The sequence below is a fragment of the Phallusia mammillata genome, chromosome 6 (genome assembly GCF_965637545.1).
Source record: "Phallusia mammillata chromosome 6, kaPhaMamm4.hap1.1, whole genome shotgun sequence".
In the NCBI taxonomy this organism is placed as follows: Eukaryota; Metazoa; Chordata; class Ascidiacea; order Phlebobranchia; family Ascidiidae; genus Phallusia; species Phallusia mammillata.
Genome location: NC_137257.1, coordinates 15,957,921 through 15,979,812, shown reverse-complemented (window position 1 = coordinate 15,979,812; position 21,892 = coordinate 15,957,921). Strand labels below are relative to the sequence as shown.

General features: G+C 37.9%; 1 protein-coding gene across 1 annotated transcript in view; it reads left to right on the top strand.

The window, feature by feature from the left end:
- The window catches only part of LOC145233630 (uncharacterized), a 17,984-nt gene extending 2,259 nt beyond the window's left edge, over window positions 1-15,725 (top strand). Inside the window, exons 3-14 of the mRNA XM_080098394.1 lie at window positions 1,155-1,352; window positions 1,664-1,753; window positions 2,172-2,319; window positions 7,490-7,665; window positions 8,432-8,639; window positions 9,119-9,294; window positions 9,835-10,048; window positions 10,573-10,734; window positions 11,165-11,327; window positions 11,976-12,169; window positions 12,726-12,771; window positions 13,321-15,725. Of these exons, the coding sequence (XP_079954520.1) occupies window positions 1,155-1,352; window positions 1,664-1,753; window positions 2,172-2,319; window positions 7,490-7,665; window positions 8,432-8,639; window positions 9,119-9,294; window positions 9,835-10,048; window positions 10,573-10,734; window positions 11,165-11,327; window positions 11,976-12,169; window positions 12,726-12,771; window positions 13,321-13,378 (1,833 nt within the window). The 3' untranslated portion in view covers window positions 13,379-15,725. The remainder of the gene's footprint in view (window positions 1-1,154; window positions 1,353-1,663; window positions 1,754-2,171; window positions 2,320-7,489; window positions 7,666-8,431; window positions 8,640-9,118; window positions 9,295-9,834; window positions 10,049-10,572; window positions 10,735-11,164; window positions 11,328-11,975; window positions 12,170-12,725; window positions 12,772-13,320) is intronic.
- The last annotated feature ends 6,167 nt before the right edge of the window (window positions 15,726-21,892 follow it).

Sequence of the window (21,892 nt, the reverse complement as noted above, 5' to 3'; positions counted from 1 at the left end):
CTGCCTCATAGGAAACTATAAAATATGTTTCAAAATTTTGAAATGCAATCCAATAAAATTAAATTTCGTCAACACTTTTCGAGGAAAATTAGTTATACAGCATACGAAAATACTTTAGAAGCGATTTCTTGATGTAGCAAATATGCCTTCTTATATATAGCAAAGACCTTTTTTACAGTAAACAGGCATTAACAATGTCAATCTTAATTACTTCGTCAAACAATACACCCTAGTTCCAATTATAATCTCAGATATCTTGGAACTATCAAATCGCCGCGTTACCGTTTTGTGAATACAGGTCTATCCTTATTGTTGTTACATAGTTGCCATTAATTAACCAGCAAGCAGGGGTTGGTGTGGTAGTTTTTTGGTATCTGGTGTATTGTGTTGCCCGGGCCGATTTCAAACATTCCGCCAACGGAATAAGGACCTCTCAGCCAACCACTTTCGGCTGGGATCTCTGGTAGCGAGCATTCACTTTCAAACCCGCAGTTTTGATTTGAGCTGTAGTACTCCCATAGCGAGACCATTACTGCCTATGCAGACCTGCTTTCTTAGTGTACACTGTACACTGTACAGGAATATAGACTTATAGACTTGAATACGTTTTGGCAAGAAATGAGATAAGTATGGACCAGAAAGGTTGACCCGTTCGGTAAGTGTAAAACTGGAAAGAGTGTTGCTAAATATTCATTGTATAGCTGCACTTGAAGTTGGATGATGTAGGGCTACGAGGATTAGAATGTTGGTACAACGAGGCAGGCGATTATAGTTGCTGCATGTACAGTTTGGTTGTGTCAAACTGTTCGTTTTGTGCTGTTAACTTTTTTTCAGGAATTGTAACATACCTATCTAAACGATTTTGCCTCTGATCGTTGAACCCTTTGTTTGTTCTATATAATAACAATTTTTTTTGAGAAGTATAATGCAAAATCCTGTCTATAAAACTTGTAAACGATTTTAGTATGAGTATTTGATATCTTCAGCCCCTGTTAACACATACAGGGATGATTTTCAAACAAACCACACTCTTACTCTCTAATACGAGTTTCATCTTAAGTTTGAAGCAGTGCTGTGACTTGATTTAACGATGCCTCAAATCTACACACTCTATTCAAAACGGAATTGTTTTAAAGACTTTACTGTTTTTGCAGAAGAAAGTCCCATCAAGCATGGAGAGAATGGAAGACAAGCCAGGTTCGTCAAAAGTTCGAACCCTTGAAGAGGTTGTAATTCTGCTGAAAAAGCATGTCCAGCAGAGGGAATTAGAAATTAACGTGCTCGGGAAACAACTCAACGAATCAAACTCCAGGATAAAGAAGATGGAGAAAAAAATGAACGAAAAAAGTCTGGTAGGAAAAGCCACGAATTGTGCTTTTGTGTGAAACTGATTTTTTTTTTAGTAGACCAAGTGCAAAAAAAAGATGGATGACGCTTAATTAGAAAAAGGGCAAGCATCGGTTGTAGCCTGTGGTAGAAGTTAACATGACCACAGGAATTACAATACAGCCTTATTGCAAAACCCAATATTCGAAAACGTTTTGAATCATTTCTATGCAATGACATGATATAATGAGCTTCCTGGTGATCAGTTCGAAATCCTCATTTGAATCTGTAGTATAAGTTATAAACATATGTGACTAATACATTTACGATTTCGCAGGACGAATATCGGATGAAGGGTTTGCAACAGGACAAGGACGACTTGTACAAAAGGTTGAACGACTTACTCAAAGACAGAGATCAGTTACAGGTAACTTTCGGATTGCATAGTTTGTTAGAAAAATAAGTGCCCCTAAAAATACAACTTTAGGCGGCAATTACGTCGTTTTATTAAAATCTTGTGCCTAATAAATGGCAAAGCGTTATAGTACATGGCAAATAATCACATCCTTAAATTAGTTATTGGTTTTATTATTTTTATGCAACTGTTCTCTTTTTTACATGTAAAGTTAGCAATGATGAAATGCCACTAGTTAAAAAATTGGTATAAACTAAGAGATATATTACTGTGATAATACCACGACTTGCATTGGCCCTTAAGACCAAGAGATAGAAAACCAACTGGTCACAGATAAAGTTGATTTGGTTTGCTGGCGTCAACATTGTAAACCACTGAATTATATTGCGTACTATAGGGCTTATTTTGATACATTTCTGCTTGTCTATAGACCAAAATGAGCAAAATCACGCGGCAGAAAGAAGATGCTGAAGTCGCGACGAAAAAAGCGAAAGAAGATTTGCAGTTTGAGAAAGACCGACGTCACATCCTGTCGAAATCAGCTGATCGTTTTCCGGAAGACGACAAACGTCATTCTCGTAAGTGGATCAACTGATACTAGCTACTATACACAATTATTGGACCCGTTTGGACCAAAAAAGGCTTTTCGGTTTACCGTGTTTGAATGATGGAAATCTTTACAAACACAATGCATTGGTCACTTTTTAAACCACCTAACGCCAGATAATGTTTTCAACCCCTGATTTAAAGTCACTGTACACCTTCTGTTTGAAGTATAGTCTTTTCTTTGGGCGAATATTTCGTTTATGTGTTCTAATTTTGAATTCCTTTTTAGTCCCGATTCGGTCCGATTTCCAAATAACACTTCCACCCGACCTTTATTACAGCAAAATCACGATTTGAAAAACTAAACGAAGGGTTACTACAATTTGCTACACCGTAAAACCGACACTTTCACATTCTGTAAACAGCCACCACTCGTATAACACTCGAAGGTTTAAAGTAGTGTTACCGTCTTAACTACTCCAACTCCACTCTATGCGAAAGATTCAACATTCACAGACCTATCAGTAGACAACTAGAGAGCGCTGCTTGTATACATTTACTGGTACTCTTCGTTTTTAAGCGACTTACCGAACTATCTTCAGGCAGTCATCCATGGTAAAATTTAGATTAAATCTCTAAAAGTACACAAAAAAGTGTTTATGCTGCTGGTAAACGAGTTTGTATGTAACAATTCCCCAAACCAATGGCTCTTATGAGCTTCTAGAAAATATGGAATGTTTAAGTAATTGGTGGAAAATATTCATTCCTATCAACCAAGTTTATAAATTTTACATTTTCTTCCAAAATGCTACCAAAAACTTATCTAACCCCGAGGATTGAAAGTTGAAACTTAGTTAAGAACTAAACTTTTTAATACGATCACAGTAGTCAGAGGCAAGATTGCACCCAATCCTGACTATTCTTTTGCACCGGTTTCGAATTCCCTAAGGCCCTTAAGCGAACAAGCACTTGAGATTGAAGTGCCGGTACCAGCAGTTGTAAAATTCGTTTCTCTCCCCCTTTGGTTTAAATACAGTTGCTTGTGTTAAAAGTGTACGCAGTTGGAAAAGGCTTCGCCGATTGGGTAGGGTTGTGGATATTAAACGGACATTTCAATGTATATGATACATACCTTCGTTGGTATACAGTCCTTGGACATAGGCTTTAGTAATGGTTTGAACACCATCGGAGGCCAGATTTTACTGTCGTTTTAACTGCATGTTCCAGTATAGACAGGCTTTAAATTTCCATTCTGAGTAGACCTGACTACTGTGTGATACATAAGAATGTTGTTTCAGCTGAAAGATGTGTTAAAATATTGCAAAGGCACCAGGTGTTGTGGAAACTATAAAAAATGTCGTTTTAGTAAAGGTGTTTACCTATTTGTATTCACACCTTAAAGTTTTTTTACACAATAAAGGTTAGGTGGGTGAAAATATAAATAGGTTTCAGTTATTTAAGACGATTATGTTGTGTTAGAGCCAAAAAGCAATCATGGAAAATGTCAGTGAAAAGGAACGTGTATTTAAGCCATTAGCAGCCAAAAATTATCATGCCCTTTTCCATATATTAGTCCAACTGTTTCAGGAGAATTGATAGTAACTATGGCATCGCTTGTATCCCTAGTAACGGCCGGTTAGGTAGCCGCAAAACGGGGAAAATATGCCTCATATTCACCCTCCCATAAACGCGACGTTCAATGTGCAGACATATACCCGATAGTGGCGTAACAAACGCCGGGCCTTTGTGTCGCACCACAACGTAACAATGGATCATGTTTAGGCGGCAACAAAACACAATAAAGTTGTTCCTTTACGTCGGTGCCTGAACCAATGGAAACGAAAACACAATGCGATTTTGGGACGCGTGAAATTTCATACGGTTGCTAGTTTGAGATTGTAAGCACTCGAGAATAGAGTTCTGTGTGTTAAAGGCGTCTGTTTCAAACTTTGTATTCGTTACAGTGTAGAAAGTTTGCTTGGTGGTTAGTTTTGTGGCTTTATGGTGCTGTTAGTCTAAAAGGGAATATGACCGCCCATCAAAAGGTATGTATTGTTGAATTACAGTTTTGGAAATTATTCTTTGTCTAAGTTTTACGAGACCAGCACATTAAACAAATCGTATCCTAATATTAAGGTAAAGGTTAGGGGACTTACGGCTTTTCAATAGGCTGTAAAACTAATATTAGGTGTGTTAAACGTTTTTCATTTGCAAAGTTACAAAGACTTTAGAAGTAGGTGACCTTCCGATACTGTTAAAATCACTAACAGTTGTTTTTCAACAAAACAACAAATAACTCTATTTGGTGACCAACAAATCGTCTTGGCTATTAAAGGTCCGCTATCATGTATATATTTGCTAAACACGCCAAGAAAATGTGCGTAACAACGGAATCTGTGGTTGCCATTCAAAACGCCGGTCATGTAATCTTGTCATCAAACAAAGAGATTCGTGTAACCGTCGAATTCATGCTTTGTTTCAAGTCGAGGTCTCGCCTTTATTCGGAGTTGTGCGTTCGAATTGAGGGCGGTCCGAAATTAAGTTAGTGATTGTGTTGGGTAAAAACGAGATTGTGTTGCCTTTATCTGTACACCCTGAATGTTATATGAGGCAAAATCTTCTATATCATCTGTAAACCCGCTAAAGTAGTCAACCTTTTTAGATGTATTCCCCCCTTAGCAAATTTGAAATATCTTCATTCCTCCTGACTATGCTGCATAGTAGTTGCTAAACCATACAAATATCATTTAAAATTGGGTCTATTATCACATTCACGGAACCTATTAACAGAGCTAAAGTGTTTTTTTTTACAAACAGTTAGTAAATTCCACAAAGCGTTGCTAAAGTCAAAATGACACACATTTTATGCGGTCAAGTCACTGTTTTGTTACTATAATCGTTTAATCTTCAAGACTGTATTACCAAATTGTCAAAGAATGAGCATAGACATTTTTAGCAGTATAAACGTAGGTTTCAAATGTACATTCCGAACTAAATATCTCGTAATACTAGGGAACGTAATGATTTTATGCTTCATAGCATATAAACAGCTGTTTCCTAAGCTCCACCCACCGCACGTCATATGTGCCCAATAATAGGCACTTTCTATAGATAGACCGAACACTTGAAAAATGGACATGCCCTTTACCAAGGACGAATAGTTTCAGTGTAAATGGACAAAGAATGGCCTTAAATTTCACATTACAATAAAACGACTGGTTGTAAAGGGTTTAACAAAGATCAATTTAAAACATATACAGGTCAAACCAGTTCACCAGGCAAACAAAACTAAAGACTCCGGTTTCAATACTTGGTATATGTATAATATCCACCAAGAACAATAGATAATGTTGTACTTTAACACCTTGAAAGTGATATCCTACATTGTAAGACTTGATATACACACCTGGCGTTGCGAATTCGATCCCTTTTTTGACACGCAATACGTTAGCAAGGGTCATAGCAGTGTTGACAGCCCAGAAGCCGGATTTTTAAGGGCATTTTTGAAGTCGGGCAGCGCGTCGCTGGCTTGTTGATCTAAGACACGACGGTTGGAAATTTGGTTTGTGCGAATAAATTCGTGTTTGGACTTGTACTAATTCATACACGAAGCCGGCAGCCACATACCAATAATATGCGCGTGTTGATATTTCACAATATCGTTCTGCGGTCGTGTGAAATGTGACGGTTTAAGGTTCAGTTAAGGCGCAATAAAAGCAAATGCCTCTGTAACGAGTTTATCCCATAATTCGTTGATTTTATACCTATATACAGTAAATCTAATTGACTTAATAAACGAGTAAGCATGCTCTTCCAACACTTTTTACAACAAATAATTAATCAACTTTTCGACGTCCCATACAAGACGCCTTTATCAGGATAATGGCATAGCTTGCAAGACAACTGCACACTCAAATTACTTTGGGCGTCTTTATAACTTAAATAGAAGCAATTTTTGGGGTATACAGTTAAAATTATGCAACGCGACCGCTTGACTGGTATTTAAGTAAATTCTTGAGCAGTGTACCTAATTTATTGTGACATTCTTTTCAACTCTTTTTGGCGGAAACCCGGCCAAAATACGACACGTTTGCTTTGACGATTACGTCGTAAAAGTGTGACGTCATCACGCATGTTTGCGAAACCATTTCTCGCTTTGAACGTTAAAAACATGGCAGTTTTATTCATTCGGCGGCGAATTCCCACAACCCGCTGTGTTGCTGAATAGGCGACCCACGACTACTAGAGAGACCGCGTTTGAGGCATGATTTATTGTCCGCTGGTCTAAGTGAATGATTAACCTACTCTCGCCGGTCCAAAATCGCGTCTTTCGTTCGTCATTTGCCGCTTATTTGTGTGTACATGCGTTTGGAATCGCAACTTTTGAATTCCTGATGTTTGCCTGATGATGCTGCTGCCGGCAGAGATAAGACAGCACTTGAATTTTTAACCGCAAGCTAAGTTGGAGCCGATACTTGGATAATACTGAACGTTTTTGTTACTACTTGTTTTGGATTTTTGTATTATGTGCAGCGAAATGGATTCTCTTGATTACAGCCTACACAGTAATGTTGATGATTTAGGTCAGTAAGCTTGACTTGATCGAAATTTTGTTTGAAAGTTGAGTTGTTTAGCCCCAAAATCATGGCTGATATGGATTGGAGTTGTATTACTAAAACCTATGACTAAAGCCTGTTTTTTTACGTAAACAAAAGCAGTGGGTTCGGGGCTAGATTTGTGCATTTAACTGGTGGTTCACGGTATTCGATTTTTCATTTCCTAAAAGTACATTTAAAATAACTGATCGAAATCGCTTTTGAGTATATAAACAGACCTTGACATGCTACCAGATTGAGTTTTATACACCAGTAACATGGTTAACTGCACAAAATTTGTACAGAAACCCGCTTAAAACTGGTAATCAGCAATTCGTAATGCGGTATTTGAAAATAACGTACCTGCAAAAAGTAAACAAACCTAAATCAAAAAACATAAAAAATGTTTTACCTACTTTGATGTTACCATTATCAGTGACATACACTAATATTGATACTCACATGCGATGTATAATGAACCACTCACCGTGCCCTTGAACTTTACCGCGGGCCCACGCACGCTTTACAATTAATTTTTCGAAACGTCGACCCCCGGTGTAGTGTGACAAGAGGCCACAAAGTGTAATGGTACTTGTGTATGTGACAGACGAATTGAAGGAACGCGTTGACGAACTAGAACTTCTCAACAAGTCATCGGCGAGTGAACTTGACCGAGCCGAGCGCGAGCTAAACTCACTCAAGCGTGAAAACCGCTCACTTCGAATGAGCAACGAACACGAATTGGTTGACCTCAAGGCGGATCATACCGTCATGCGGGAAAAGGTAAGGATATGGAGTTTTTTCCCTTTCCACTTAACACATCTTATCTTGAAGGGGGGCCTTTGGCAGGAAATTCTAAATGTTCTAAATGTAGTATTTTTTTGGAAGTATTTTCAACTGTTTTTTTTAATCTGTTTAGTATCTTTTATCACAGTGGTTTTGGACCTGTGAGTCGCTACCCCGAGTGGGGATTTTTCGTCTTGAATTTTCCTAGAGTTATGTTTCAGTATTTAGTTAATGCGATTTTATTTTTTCAAAAAAGGAGGTTTGTTTGCTAAAATGGGTCAAGATGAATAAGGTTGAAAACCACTGTTTTAACACATACCAGGTTAAAACAGCGTTGCTTTGTACCTTCGCTGCATTTTTTTACTATCACAAACTGTTCAACTGTACAGATTGCAAATGCAATCACCTATTAACGACGCTACTTTCCAAAGCGAATTTAAATTTCAAATCCATTGAATCATTTTATATTCGATTTTTTTGACTTAAATTTAGTTTAACCCATCAGGCACCACTGGGTTAGAGCCATGCTGCTAAAGTTAGAGACGGTTGTATTGACTTACGTTGTCTCCTGCGAACACTGTCACACATTGGATTTTAGACCTCAATTTTGTTCGAATTAGGCGAAGATCCGGACTAGCCAAAACCACGGTTTACTGTGCGTCGAATACTTGGTTATGTCTGTCATTCATTGCATACGTTTTGGGTTACAAAATTGTCCTTTAAATCAATATATACTAAACAACTTTTTTCCTTAACGGTAAAGTTGGACCGCATGCACGAGATATCGGCCGAGAACCTTCTTCTGCACACTGATGTTGCGGATTACCAAAAAGAACTTGGCGAACTGAGGGACGAGGCGAGAGTTTTGAGGTCAAAATGTCATGAGTTGTCAGAAGAAAATCGCCAGTGCAAAGCCGAAATTAGGGACTTAAGAAGATACATGGATCTAATGCGGGCTAACAAAAGTGGCGGTAAGACGATTTTGTTCTGTTTTCAACTATTTGTAAACTTATAGTGTTACATGTTGCTGCAACATTTAATTTATACGTTAAACCTCGGTTAATCCGGACCCGTTTGGACACAAAAATTTGTTTCGGTTAGGCGAAGATCTGGATTAACCGATGTTATTTAGTTTAAGCATTACCACACTAAAAATCATTTGCACCTCAAATTTTGTCGGAATTAGGCGAAGATCCGAAATTTAACAAATCCGGTTTAACCAAGGTTTACTATTTAAGATATGGCTTCTGGTGGATTCACAGGCTAGTTTTGTAGAGTCGATAATAGCAACTAATGTTAGAAAAATGTTTTGAATCGTAAAATCGTCTTGTATTGACAGTCATATCTGGATTAAATAAACAAATCAAACCTTTGTTCATATTTTTATCCAGTGACCCTAAAAAACACCAGAAAAAATGCGACCTCTAAACTTCTGTCATATTTTTTTCAGACACGCGGCAAGATTTGCTAAACAAGATCGAGTATTACCAAATGGAGCATGACCGCCTGCTCGATGAAGTACGTCACCTCAAACACCGTCTTGGTGACGTCAGCCCGCGCAGTCCACGTATGAGGTCAAGTTCACCGAAGCAAGGTTCACGACACACCCACACAACGCCCTCTAAGGTTCGTTTTATGAAAAAAAAACTGAATTAAGATGACCCTACTCTTAATAGCTGGATCAGAGTTGTAAACGGGCCTAATATTAGAACCCAAACCCGGCCCGAACTCGAAAGTACAAACCCGAAACCCGTCCTAAACTCGAATCGTTTTTGAGAAGCCCATTGAGGCCAGAAAAGATTATTGGCAGGTCTACTTTAAAGCCTCGGGAAAGACTAAGAAACACAATAGACAATTGGTCTTGAACAAGGCGTTTTAGGGTTATATGACATTAGGTCAGGTCCAGAAACTGGCGACTTAGCTAACCCTGCCCAAAAAGCCCGGCCTGACTTACAACTTTAAACTGGATGTTCAGATTTCTAATTGTAAACAACTATTGATTTAGTTAAGTTCATAAAAAAACATTAAGTCATTCCCTCTTCAAGATTTTAAGATATGTATTTCGCCTTTACAGCATCATGAGTATCATAAGTTTCATTTAGGCATTGAGAAAAACACCTAAATGTAATTAGCAGTTTTTTTAATTGCGCACAAATCAATTTTTAGCAAAGCGTCCGATTTTCTAACTCCCTCGAACGTGGTCGTTCACCCGTGTCCGATGCCATGGCAGCGTCCACCGCGTCATCATATGCTGCGTCACGTGTTCGGAAAGATCGAAGTCTGTCGCCATCCGCTGCCCTCAATGTCCGAGATCTGACCATGGACAGATATGGACGACACATGGAGGGGCCAGAGAGTCGACAATTCCAATGTATTGGCGGTAGGTTTTTTCCATGCATCCTAAATACTTCCATACACCCTAAATAAATGTTTTCATACATCCTAATTTCGGGCTTCTAACTTATAACTTACTTACGTTTGACCCCGAATGACCTAGCGGTTCACCCTCATGCTCCCAAAACGTAATATTTATAAAGAAACGGCTATACTCACTGAAGTACATAATCCAGCAGTTTCATAGTTTGTTGGTTGGTGCATTGTAAAGGATTCGAAAGTATTTTGTAACTTTTAGTTAGATTCTAAAATATTTTGTAACTTTTAGCCCATTTTTCACCCCTTAACCTGAAATATTCGTTTTAAGCGTTACCATGCAGACAACTGTAAACCCGTCGAATTATCCACTATATCGGTTTATTGCACGAAGCTCGCTTAGACCAGGGCTTCTCAAACTGTCTGTTTTAAAATGGGGTCGCAGAACAAGAAAGTTTGAGTAGCCCTGGCTTAGACAACAGCTTTACATGTTCAATCAATTGCGAAAAAACATCAATTGTTTGTAAATTTCAGGTCGGGAATCGCCACATTCAGACGATAGTGAATGTACTGAGTTTTTACTCAAGCCGCAACCACAAGTGAACGGTTGCTCTGTACCGCCACCTGCCGGAATGGACAGTGACGATGATGACGTAGAACTCCATATTGCGTCACTCAGGAACGGGAAAGGCTCAAGTAGGGTTTCTTTAGCAAAGTTGTCATTAGAATTTACAGGATTTCATAGACCAATGTCAATTGACAATCTCAGCTCTTTGAAGAAGTTAGCACCCCGAATTCAACTTGTTTACTCTAGCATTTCGAGATAAAATGCGCATTTTAGGTCGTTTTAAAACACTTTTTTGTAGAGCATAGTAGGCGTCATACTGTAGCAAGTCGGTCTTCTAAGCATTTCGGTCTGGCGTATTATGATTTAAAAATGAGTATGTCGTGATTGCTGGTCTACATGGACGCTCCAGGGTCCCAGTATGTGTGTGTTCTTCTTGATCTTTTTTGTAGAGCAATTATTCAAAAATTACAGTATTTTTTAATGCTGGTTCATGTAATGTAATGGCTTCTGCAAAGGAAAGCCGATTCTGGTATCTCCACATTTTTTTCTTTTGTATAGATTCGTCAAGCTCCACCCAAATCGGTTTGAGGTCAGGTAGCACCGATCGTCTGGGGTCGTCACCCAACAGGAGGTCCAGAAGCCCCTGTAGCCCCGTGGGCTTCCGATCCTGCAGCCCTAGACTGACGACATCGCAGAAGTGCGTCAACGACACAGCGAGAGAGTAAGTTGTCAATACAGCTTCGAACCATTTCAATGTAAAACTAAGCCCGTATAAAAGCTTAATTACTTCGATAAAGGGTAATGCAAAGTACAGGATTAACTGAAAATCTACTAACACCATACCTCACGGCCATCCTGTATTTATCTGAATTCCGTTAGGTGGCGTAAAAGGCGCTAACACCCATTTTAAACGATACTGACGGTTAGGGCTAATTCAGTGAGAGTAAGGTATTATCATTCAAGCTACAATAACACTAACTTAAAAATTTAGTGCTTAACCTAAAGTTTTACAAAACAATTGTTCTGGACCCTACCCCTCTTTAGCTGCTAAATAAAGAGTTCAGTTCTTTTCGCCACCTATCGAAATTTAGCCAAAATTAAATGTAGGTCTACAATGAGGTAGGGTGTTAGTAGCTCTACCGAGAAAAACCATTTAAAACATTTACTTGGGTTAACTTGGTCAAAAGTTGTTTTTTGTGCCAGCGAAGGCCATGGAGTAACAGCATTATGTACTTTTCTTACTTAAGTTGGGGAAAATTGGTTTTGCAAAGACTAAACAAAGCAGTGTTATTCATGGATATAAAAGCACTTGCTTCATTTTAACCGGGTAGTGACCGACCACGCCTCTAACACGCCCACTTTTTTGCAGTCGTTATCCTACACAGATGAAACGAAGCCTTCCTCGTCGAGCTTTCGCCCCACGTAACCCGTCCGACATTAAACTGGGGTATTGCATTAAATTTACCCGTCCTGGGGGCAAACTGAGCCGAGGAACTGTCCGTTACATCGGTCATCTACCAACCAGGAACGAAATATTCGTCGGTGTTGAATTGGACGGACATGGTAAGTTTTTTAAACTTCTGCGTTTCTGAAAAAAAGGGCAATAAAAACACCTGAAATCACAGTACGCCTGGCCCATTGAAGGCGTTATACCGAATCAGAATCAGTCCCGGAAAGATTTCTGTCATGGGTTCGAATCTCACCGCAGGCTGGATTTTTCTAGCCTACACCCTTCCCATATGGTGGTGAAAGCTTGGTGACCGGCTGATTCGGTATCACGCCCTCAATGGGCCTGACGTTCTGTGATTTACATATGCGTGTGCCGTGGTCGCTGGTCTGCATTGACGCTCCATGGTTGATCCCAGTTATGAATTTATGTAGGAATCAATAAATATATTTTAGTTATCGTAATGGATTAGACCCTAGATTTGGAGGTTTGTAGGTGTTGAAAAGCGGAGCGCTGGTGCAGTCATGGCACGTGTAAGGACGAAATGTGTCTTGTACTGTTTTAAAATTGAGCATTTATTTTCGATTTTATGACTGTTTTAGTGCAATTGTGTTGTTGTGATTTTAAACAAATCCAATAACTAAGTTTAAATCCATTCAATTTTTTTGACAGACGGAAAGCATTCTGGAACTTATCAGGGAACTAAGTACTTTACATGGTAAGCTTTTTCTTGAGAAATAATAACTGACACCACAATAACTTTAAAAGTGGCAGCTCAGAACTATACCTGCCATATTCCACCATAATATAGGAATATGTGTTTGCACAATCAAACTAACGTTCACGAAAAACGATTGGAAGTGCTGATGTCAGCGTTTTTTAACAGGGGCCATAGCCCCTCAGGTCACCACGACAAAATTAATGTGACACACACCAACCAACCAAATTTTGGCTAAAGTCTGCACTTTAACACGTTTAAGTGGTCCACATGACTGCATTGGTGACATTCTAGTGTTAAGCAGGCTGTAATCCTTTGTGAAACATTTTTTTGTCTTAATGCACAGAATTAAACGCAATTTGTTGTAATTTGGGGGTTTTAGTTATTTAAAGAGGAGTTTAGTTTACGTAAATTTATAAGATTGAGAATCAATATCTTATGCTAACTTAGTTAGCAAGTACGGTAGAAAGTAATTACCATTTTTATTGTTAAAATGTTCACTGCCGACTGCCGTAAAATAAATAAAAATCAATCTGCATTTTGAAACAGCCCGACGAACAAGGGAGTGTTCACACCATTCAGCAAAGTGATAATGGCGTGGGAGTAGGAAAGTTCACGACCCGGAAGCAATTCAATGACGTCACAATTACGTATATGACGCAACATTCGTCCATGCACTAAGTAGATAGAACATATATTTTTTATCGTTTTTTTACGCGCGTTTAAATGTTTTTTTCTGTTGTCCGCAAAGTTTTCTACACACACGCACACACAACGTGTGTTATGACGTCACAAACAGTAAATTGTGACAGTGTGACGTCGCAAGTCTACCTCCATTTTTTTCGCCAACCGGATCTTCAGTGTGATGGAAAGGGTATAAGTGGTTTAGAAAACTAAAGAAATATCGTTTTTTTCCCTTTTTCCCAGTTTATTTTGCGCCACATTAATGCTCCTAAACTAAAAAACGTCTATATCAGTGGTTCCCAACTTTTTTCGACGAATTCCTCTCTTAACAGTTCAAAATGTTTTTATTCCTCCCCAATAGACTACAATACTACATACTAGTATATGCTAAACCATACAAAGATTATTTGAGTTGGGTATTTTATCAACTTCACGGGTCATATTCCCAGAGCTTAAGTGTTTGTTGCAATGCAAAAATTGAAGTAAACTTTTCCCTTCAAAAAAGTTTACAATTCCTCCCCGGTCGGGAACCACTGGTGTATGTGATAGTAAAACCGATATGGTGCCTCTACCATCACACTCAAGATACCGTGTTGAATTTAGTGCGAGTTTTTTTCAACTGTATATTTTCCACGTTGTGAACAAATTTTGAGCGATCCCCAAGCGTACAAGTGCTTCTTCATTTACACTGGGTTGCCACGCGATGACCCAACTGTCACCCCTCCAACACAATTTGTCACGTCACCAAATCACACGTCACTTTTGTTATATGACGTCACCCGTACACACTGATTTTTAACGTTTGCAAAAAAGTTTTTTATTGTTTCAAAAATGTTACTTAAACCCCTAAATTAGGAAATTAAATTTAACTCTAAAATGCTTACAATGTCTCACCCCAAAGTAAACTCACCCCAAAGTAAATTTCCTAAATCAAAAGGTCATTTGGCACCAAAAATTGGGTGATTTTGAAGAAAAAGTAGCAAGCAACATTAAAATTTGTCATCACTGTTTTTGTAGAGTTGGTAGTAGATTTGACAAGGCAATTTTTCACCCCCACTGTGACGGAAACGTAGTATTAGTTCTTGACAAGTTTGAAATAGTTGCAAATTGATCGTAGAGCCCGTATCAACATTATAGAAATCGTCCTGATATTAAACTGGCGTGTGCTTGCGTGTTAGTAGTAGTATCACCAAAACATTTTTTCGACACTTCTGGACATAAAATAACGCCTACAGACTGACTTTAGTATGTCGTCATGCATGAAGCCTCATTTCGTCCCCTGCGTTTCCATCCTAGTCATATTCACCGCACTCATTTCACCCCCTGCGTTCTTTTTAGTATAAAAGTCCCTGACTTTTCACTGTATCAATTGCACTCGTTTTGCAAAGAATGTCGAAATGGGCGAGGTGCTTATTTTGTATTACGTCACAACCAAAATTATTAACTATGACGTCACAAACAAAACTTTTGAATCAAAATCACCTTTTCCAATTCGTCTTTTTTTGCCCAAAGCGTTTTTGTACATTGCGTAGTTTTTTGTGCTTCAACTTCAAAGTATTGCTGGTTGTATTTGCTTTTGTGTGGCAACATTATCGAGGCTTAAGATCTCAAGTGATCCTTCTATTTACCGTAACGAGTGTTTTGAATCGTAGTTTTGCTCAGTCATTCTGCACGAAATCAAAAAAAACCTCCTTCGTCATCATCAATCGCGTACTGTGCAGAGACACGCCCCTTTTCGCAAACCAATCACAGTCTTCCAAATATTTTGCTTGAAATACTCATTTTTTGATCAACATTCAATTTCAATTTTTTAGCCTAAATGGTAAATTGTGATGGTAAGCCTAAATATTTCTTGAGAATTTTACACAAAACAAGCATGGAGAAATTTATATAAAGCAGAAATTCTTTACAAATTCCAACCAATCAATTGCTTACAAAGATAAATCAAACTTTCTTCCTTGCGTCTGGAGAAGCCTGAGTACTACAGTAGATATTTTGGTACTTGCTTGCTGTACATACAAACGCTTCGCTTTATAATTAACTTACCATATAAGATCATGTGTTTTATACATTATTTCTGCGCGCGGGCGTCTTCCTGTGTTTTATATGAGTTTATTGACCAGTATTTTGCGCACATTTAGATTTCTATAGTTTTTACAGTGTACAGTATATAAAATGCTTGAGAATTTATTTTTTTGCGCCGCCAAATCTTTGTTTTTTACGAAGCGTTTTATTTTTTGGCGTCAAACAATACAGGAATTTAGTGTCAATCTGTCCATCTGTTAAAATGAACAAATTCATAACTGGGATCGGACCTGAAGCGTCTATGCCAGTGGTTCCCAACCGGGGTGCCAATTGCAATGCTCAGGGGTGCCGCGAGATATTAATATTGCAATACTGTAACCCATTCTTTATTTTAACATCAACTACTAAGTGCGGAATTTATTTATTTCTAACCGAGTTTCTGTGTGTATTAAGTTTCGCGTCTCGCAGTAAAATTTCCCTAAATTTCCCAGCTCCATTCTGGAGATTCGCTTCGTGCGTTTCTTTCCATAAAAAAGTTTGAATAGCATAACGATGGAAAATTTTAGCGTAGCGATGGAAATTTTAAGCTGATGCACAAGCAGATGCCTCTCGGCGCGCAAAAAAATTGAAAATGAATATCTTTGCGTTGGAAAGAAAGCTATTGTGCTTTGGTTGCAGTTTTCCTTGTCATACCTATGTGAGAGTGGATTTTCCGTATTAACGAACATAAGAACTAAAAAATGAGAACGACTACTTATAGTCGAGGAAGAAATGCGGGTGGCTTTATCGAATGTGCCTTCAAATATTAAGAGATATTGTGCAAGAAGCCAAGCCCAAATTTCACACTGACTTTTGAGTAAATACATTTATTTACGCGTGCTATACTGTACAACTCATTCTGTGTTATTTCATACAGTTATTTGAAATACAGAAACATCATAATTGATCCAGTTTTGCCAGGGTGCCGCAAACTATTTATCACTTTGATAGGGTGGCACAAGGTCAAAAGGTTGGGAACCACTGGTCTATGCAGACCAGCAATCACGGCACACTCATTTATAAATCACAGTACATCAGGCCTAATGAAGGCGTTATGTCTACTCAGCCGGTCACCAACCATTAACATGTGGCAAGGCGTAGGCTATATTGGAATGCTAGGTGACCGGCTGATTTGGTAATTACGCTTTCAATAGGCCTGGCGTACTGTGATCTGTCCATTTCTGCAAGGAATCACAGGCACTGATAAGTATTTGCTTTTAAAGTTTACAAAGTTAGTCGTTCAGTGTTTTAACGTGGAACCGTGACATTTCGGTCACATATATATTTCGAACCGGTGTGATTTCAGTACCAATCGTTGTGTCGCTAATATAAAAGTGCGACATAGGGGGAAGCCCCTGTTTCGGACGGAACCAATCACGGAATTTCTGTTGCAAAGGGTTCAACCACAATTTTCTGGCGTTCTTGTTCCGCACACAGAAGAAGATAAAAACGAAGACCCCCTGTGAACAAACAATGAAGGAAGAAGTTACTTAAGCTATGTTTTTTCACCTATACCACTAACAGTTAAGCCATATAAAATATTTCCCTGTAACAATACAATTTCAATCTATATTATTATATAATTACTGTACATCTACCTTTTCCCGTGGTCTTACTAAGTGGCTTTTGACACTTGGTAGCCTAAAAACTTTTTGAGTCCCGAACATTGGACGTAGACTTTTATTTGCCGAACCAGTCACGTCAGGTTCGTTTAGTTTCGTGTTTTTGTTGCGAATTTTTAAATTTGGTGAAAAAACAGTCTCAAAATAAAATACAATGAACCTCGGTAAAACCGGATTCAGTTAATCGATCACAGTGTTCAGTCGTCAATCAAACTTCATTCTAGGTATTACCGAATCCTTACTATGCTTCACAAATGGACGAAAATTGACTTGTACTTGTGCAGTAGGCCTTAGACTTGCCAAAAAATGTTCAATGCCCTGGTGAAATCTCCTAATTTCAAACAGTATAAATCATACCTGTGCTGCTACTAGAACCGAGAATATGTATGTGAGGACTGTCTTTGCTGTTTGACTAGCGTTTGAGGAGGCCAAACTTTCAAGTGGAATTGCAAGTATCCAAACCAACCCGAATATACTTGCTAACGCCATTCCCCTACAAACCGACTCTTTTGGTGATGTGCCTATTTTACTGATAATAACCTGCAACGAAAAAGCTTAGATTTTGTTGAGGCATATTATAGTTTACAAGGCTTTCAGAAATAAGATTTTTTAAAGAAATTCGTTTGCAGAATATTGCTTTTATTTTTGATTTAGGTTTGCTTAGCAGCGTACCTATTTTCGACATACAGTAAATCTCTCTTAAACCGGATTCGGTTAATCCGGATTTTGCTTGAAACGGACATTTTTAGTCCAATCGGGTCCGGATTAACCGTTTACTGTGAGGTTTACTGTAATTCATTTTCTTTTGGTTCCAATTTGTTGGTTTACTATCATAAAATGGACACAAAACAAATATCAAATAACTTAGTTCTAGTTTTCATCTAAAAACACCATATTTAGAAAAACGTTCGAAACTTAGTATATTGTTTACCGAGAGTGTAAACAGTATAAAAATAACTATTCGTACCTTCTGTCTTCTCCAAGTTATTTCACGAAGAATCCATACATACAAGACAGTTATAACAAGAAACAAAATCGCTCCTTCAGTAAGAAATCCGAAATAAAGCGAACCTCCTCGCAACCAACAAAACTTGTCGTGCATGTAAGTGCTGTAGACAGCCGTGGAAGCCCAGTTTACTGCAAAAACAGCTTTTATTGTATTTAGGCACAGATTTTGATAAGAACTGACAGGGTCATTCATTTGTACCATGTATACGTGTTAGTGGTGTTGGAGTACACAACAGGATCGAAAATATTTAATTGGCATTTTGATCGTTGCTAAACGTTAACCCTAACTTTTCATAAAAAATACGCTTTTAAGAGGTAATGAACAAGTTTACCTGAAAGCAGTCATTGGAAACTTTCTGTATTGCAGCCGCAAATTTAAAACAATAGAGTATATTCGATTGCATACAAGTCGTGTTTATTTTCACATTTCCACTAAGAAAAAGTTTACATTTAATATAAGTACGGTTATTTACCTGCAGTTGGCTGTAAACTATTTTGTCTGCTTTGAAGAGCAATCTGTATTCCAATTGTTCCGCCAACTATTACTGCAGGAATTGTGTAGACGAGGACAAACACAACAATCAAAAGATTTCTGTCCAGTCTTCGGACCCGTTTTACCAACAATCTACATTTTCAAAACAATAAGAAATTACCCTTAACTTAAAACAGGCCAAACATGTTTATTTGTCTCTGCTAAAGTTTGAATGACACTCGTTTAGTCGACAATAGCAAAATATCAAATTTCCTTTAAAATGTTAGATCAGTGGTTCTCAAACGGGGGTATTTTAACTTTCCGAGAGAAAATTTGTGGCAGGGGGAATTGGGGAGGAAAAGTTAAGGCTAAGAAAACTCGTTATATTTTTATAATCAAAAAATGAACCACTTTTGGAATGCCTACAATACGCAAGGTAATGTAACTGCAGTGACTGACACCTTTTTGTAAATTTTGTTCGGGAAGAATTGGCAATGTTTTGGTTTGTAAGAGGGGAATATAAAAAAAACACTTAAAGAACCACTGGTGTGGAAGATTCCAATCCGTTTCTACACTTGACTACACAAAGCTTCTTCACCAACTAGTTTTGATAGTTACGAAAATACATTTACTTACACGAACATGACTACAGCCTCCACAAGCATCCATCCCCAGCTAGCGAGCAAAAAGTAATGGGTAAATACTGTGACAAACAAACATGCAAGTTTGGAATTTGTTTTGTCCGAACCAACAAGGAAAATGAGATAAGACATAAACAAACACAAACATAGGTTGATGTGAACCGGTCCTGGTTTTGTTGTACGAAGATCTCTGTAAAAACAGAAGCACTTACATTAATAAATGCCGGTAAGTCTATTTAATTGCGTATGAAGTAGAAAAATAACTAATATAACGCAAAAATAATTATGTTAAAATATATGTTTATCCATTATGCCAGTGTACAGATAATACGAAATAACATACGTTTTAAAGAATTTTTAGGTGCGCAAGACACGAACTTAAATACTAGCTTTACTAAAAATAAAATTATTAGCGATGTAGAATGAAACATGTTCATTTTAACTTCATACTTAACCGACTTGTAATAAAAATGAATGAAGGCCGTGAGCAGAAAGCCAACGCATGACACAGCTCCAATAATTGTGTTGACAAAGTTGAAAACATTGCTGGAATTAGTTGCTTGCCTTTCAACGACTCGCTGCAAAATATTACTGAAATTGTTTGTCGTTTCTTTAAATGAAATAAAATTTGGCACCAAGTTGTTTCCTGATGATTACTATTGCGATTGCTGTTTAGGTATACGTACTAACAGAATTTTAGATTCCTAAACAAAAACAAAATAGTTTTTATATTCAATAGATGTTTCACAGAATTTTAAAACCGTCCTACTGATTAACATATGATTGCTGGTTAGTATCACAGCACAGCGTAAAAAGTGTTTCTAAACAGTAAAACTAAAATACGCATTCGTTGTTTACATTTCTATGATTTCACAAGTAAAATTAAGTCTACCTACCACAAGAACAGCAAAGTTAGTGAGATGGTTGCAAGCACATTTCGGCTGCTGATTTTGCTTTGAAATGAGTAAACAGCCATCATGTGACCAAGTGGATGAAGTAAAGTTCCACCAAACGCATTGAAATTCCAATTCAACACTTTGAGTGATATTATAGTTTATCGAGTATGTGAATGTCACACTGGAAGTGAGATTTTTCACAGGTATGCCGTCGATTTGAGCTGATATTACCTAAAAAAGTAAGCAGAAACATTTATGCTTAAAAACAGTGGTTCTCAACTGGTAGTCCATGATGACCTATTGGATGGTTCACATGAAGTTAATTATATTGGGTGATAAACTATACGTTAGATATACGTTAAAATGTAACAGCACATGGCGACCTTCAAACAACACCTCGCGTTACACGCGCCACCCAGAGAAAAAAGCCTGTTTTACATAAGAGCAGGTTGCTTTTGTATATAATTGTGCATGACCAACATATTTGGTCACAATTCTGTATTGAGGGAAAAATATATTTCACGCCAATATGTTGTGGATGTTTTCTTTATCCATACTTAACAATGGACTGGTTCACGATTGAACTGATGGCCTGAAACGAGTTGGGAATCATTGCTTTAAAGTAAAACAAGCTTTCATACACCAGTTACAGTAAGGCGAAGTATTGACGAAACACATGATCTTACGTGACATTGTGTGAACTATCCTGGGCCTATCATTGACCAGGTCGCCAGGTAATCATAATTTTAGCTTCACACTTTAGACAACCCGTTTTCATTTAAACAACCGTTAAGCAGGCAAACAACCCACCTTGGTCGCTATGAATTGTCTTCCTATCGTCAGATTTCCCATTGTATTTGCACATGGTTTCACTCCTGGGAAAGTAGCATTCACTTGCGTTGAGTTACAAGGAGCAGTAAATAAAACACTGTCGCTGTATTCAACAAAGGAAACTCTGGAACGATTCCCGACCCCGCTTGAGTTTTCCGTCTTTGAGAAAGCTTCACCGGGCAGAGTTATTTTTAAATTGTCCTGACCCTTGTACGTTAATCCAAGTTGGGAATAAATTTTGTTTGTGTATTGAATCTGTAAATATACAAGATTTACTGAACCCAGGCTTTGAATCGATTTTTCGAAAACATATTTTAGACATAAAAATATTGGTATGTGTTTCGGTTTACTGAAATGTTTTTTCCTAACTACATTCAGTTTTCTGAGTTCCACTGGCAATTTCGAGACGTCTGTAGGTATGTTATTTCTTGTTTTCCTTTGTTATTTTGCCCCCAATTAAAACTAGTTTCTGAAGAAGCAAGCAACACGATACGAAGATGGAAAAAAATAATCATAAACAAAACATATTCATCTCAAACGAAAATGTTATTACATCGTGTAAAGCAGTGGTTTTCAACGTTCGTAATATCGTTAAACCTGAAAACAACTAAAAAAATATCATTCACCCCCTTAAACAAAAATTGCAGAACTAAACGGCAGATAGTTTACTTACCCCTGAAAATGATATACTCGTCTTTTTGGGGTGATCACCCACAGGTTAAGGACCACTAGTATGCGGTACAGCTACTAACATCTCACAACAGACAAATACCGATTGATAGCGCAAAGAGCACAGTTATTAAAATTAACTCTGAGACTGGGATGGGGTTAGGAACTACATGTAAGGTTATGAATTAAATTGATAAGTTGGGTTTATCAGCATTTTCACACCGTCAGCATTTT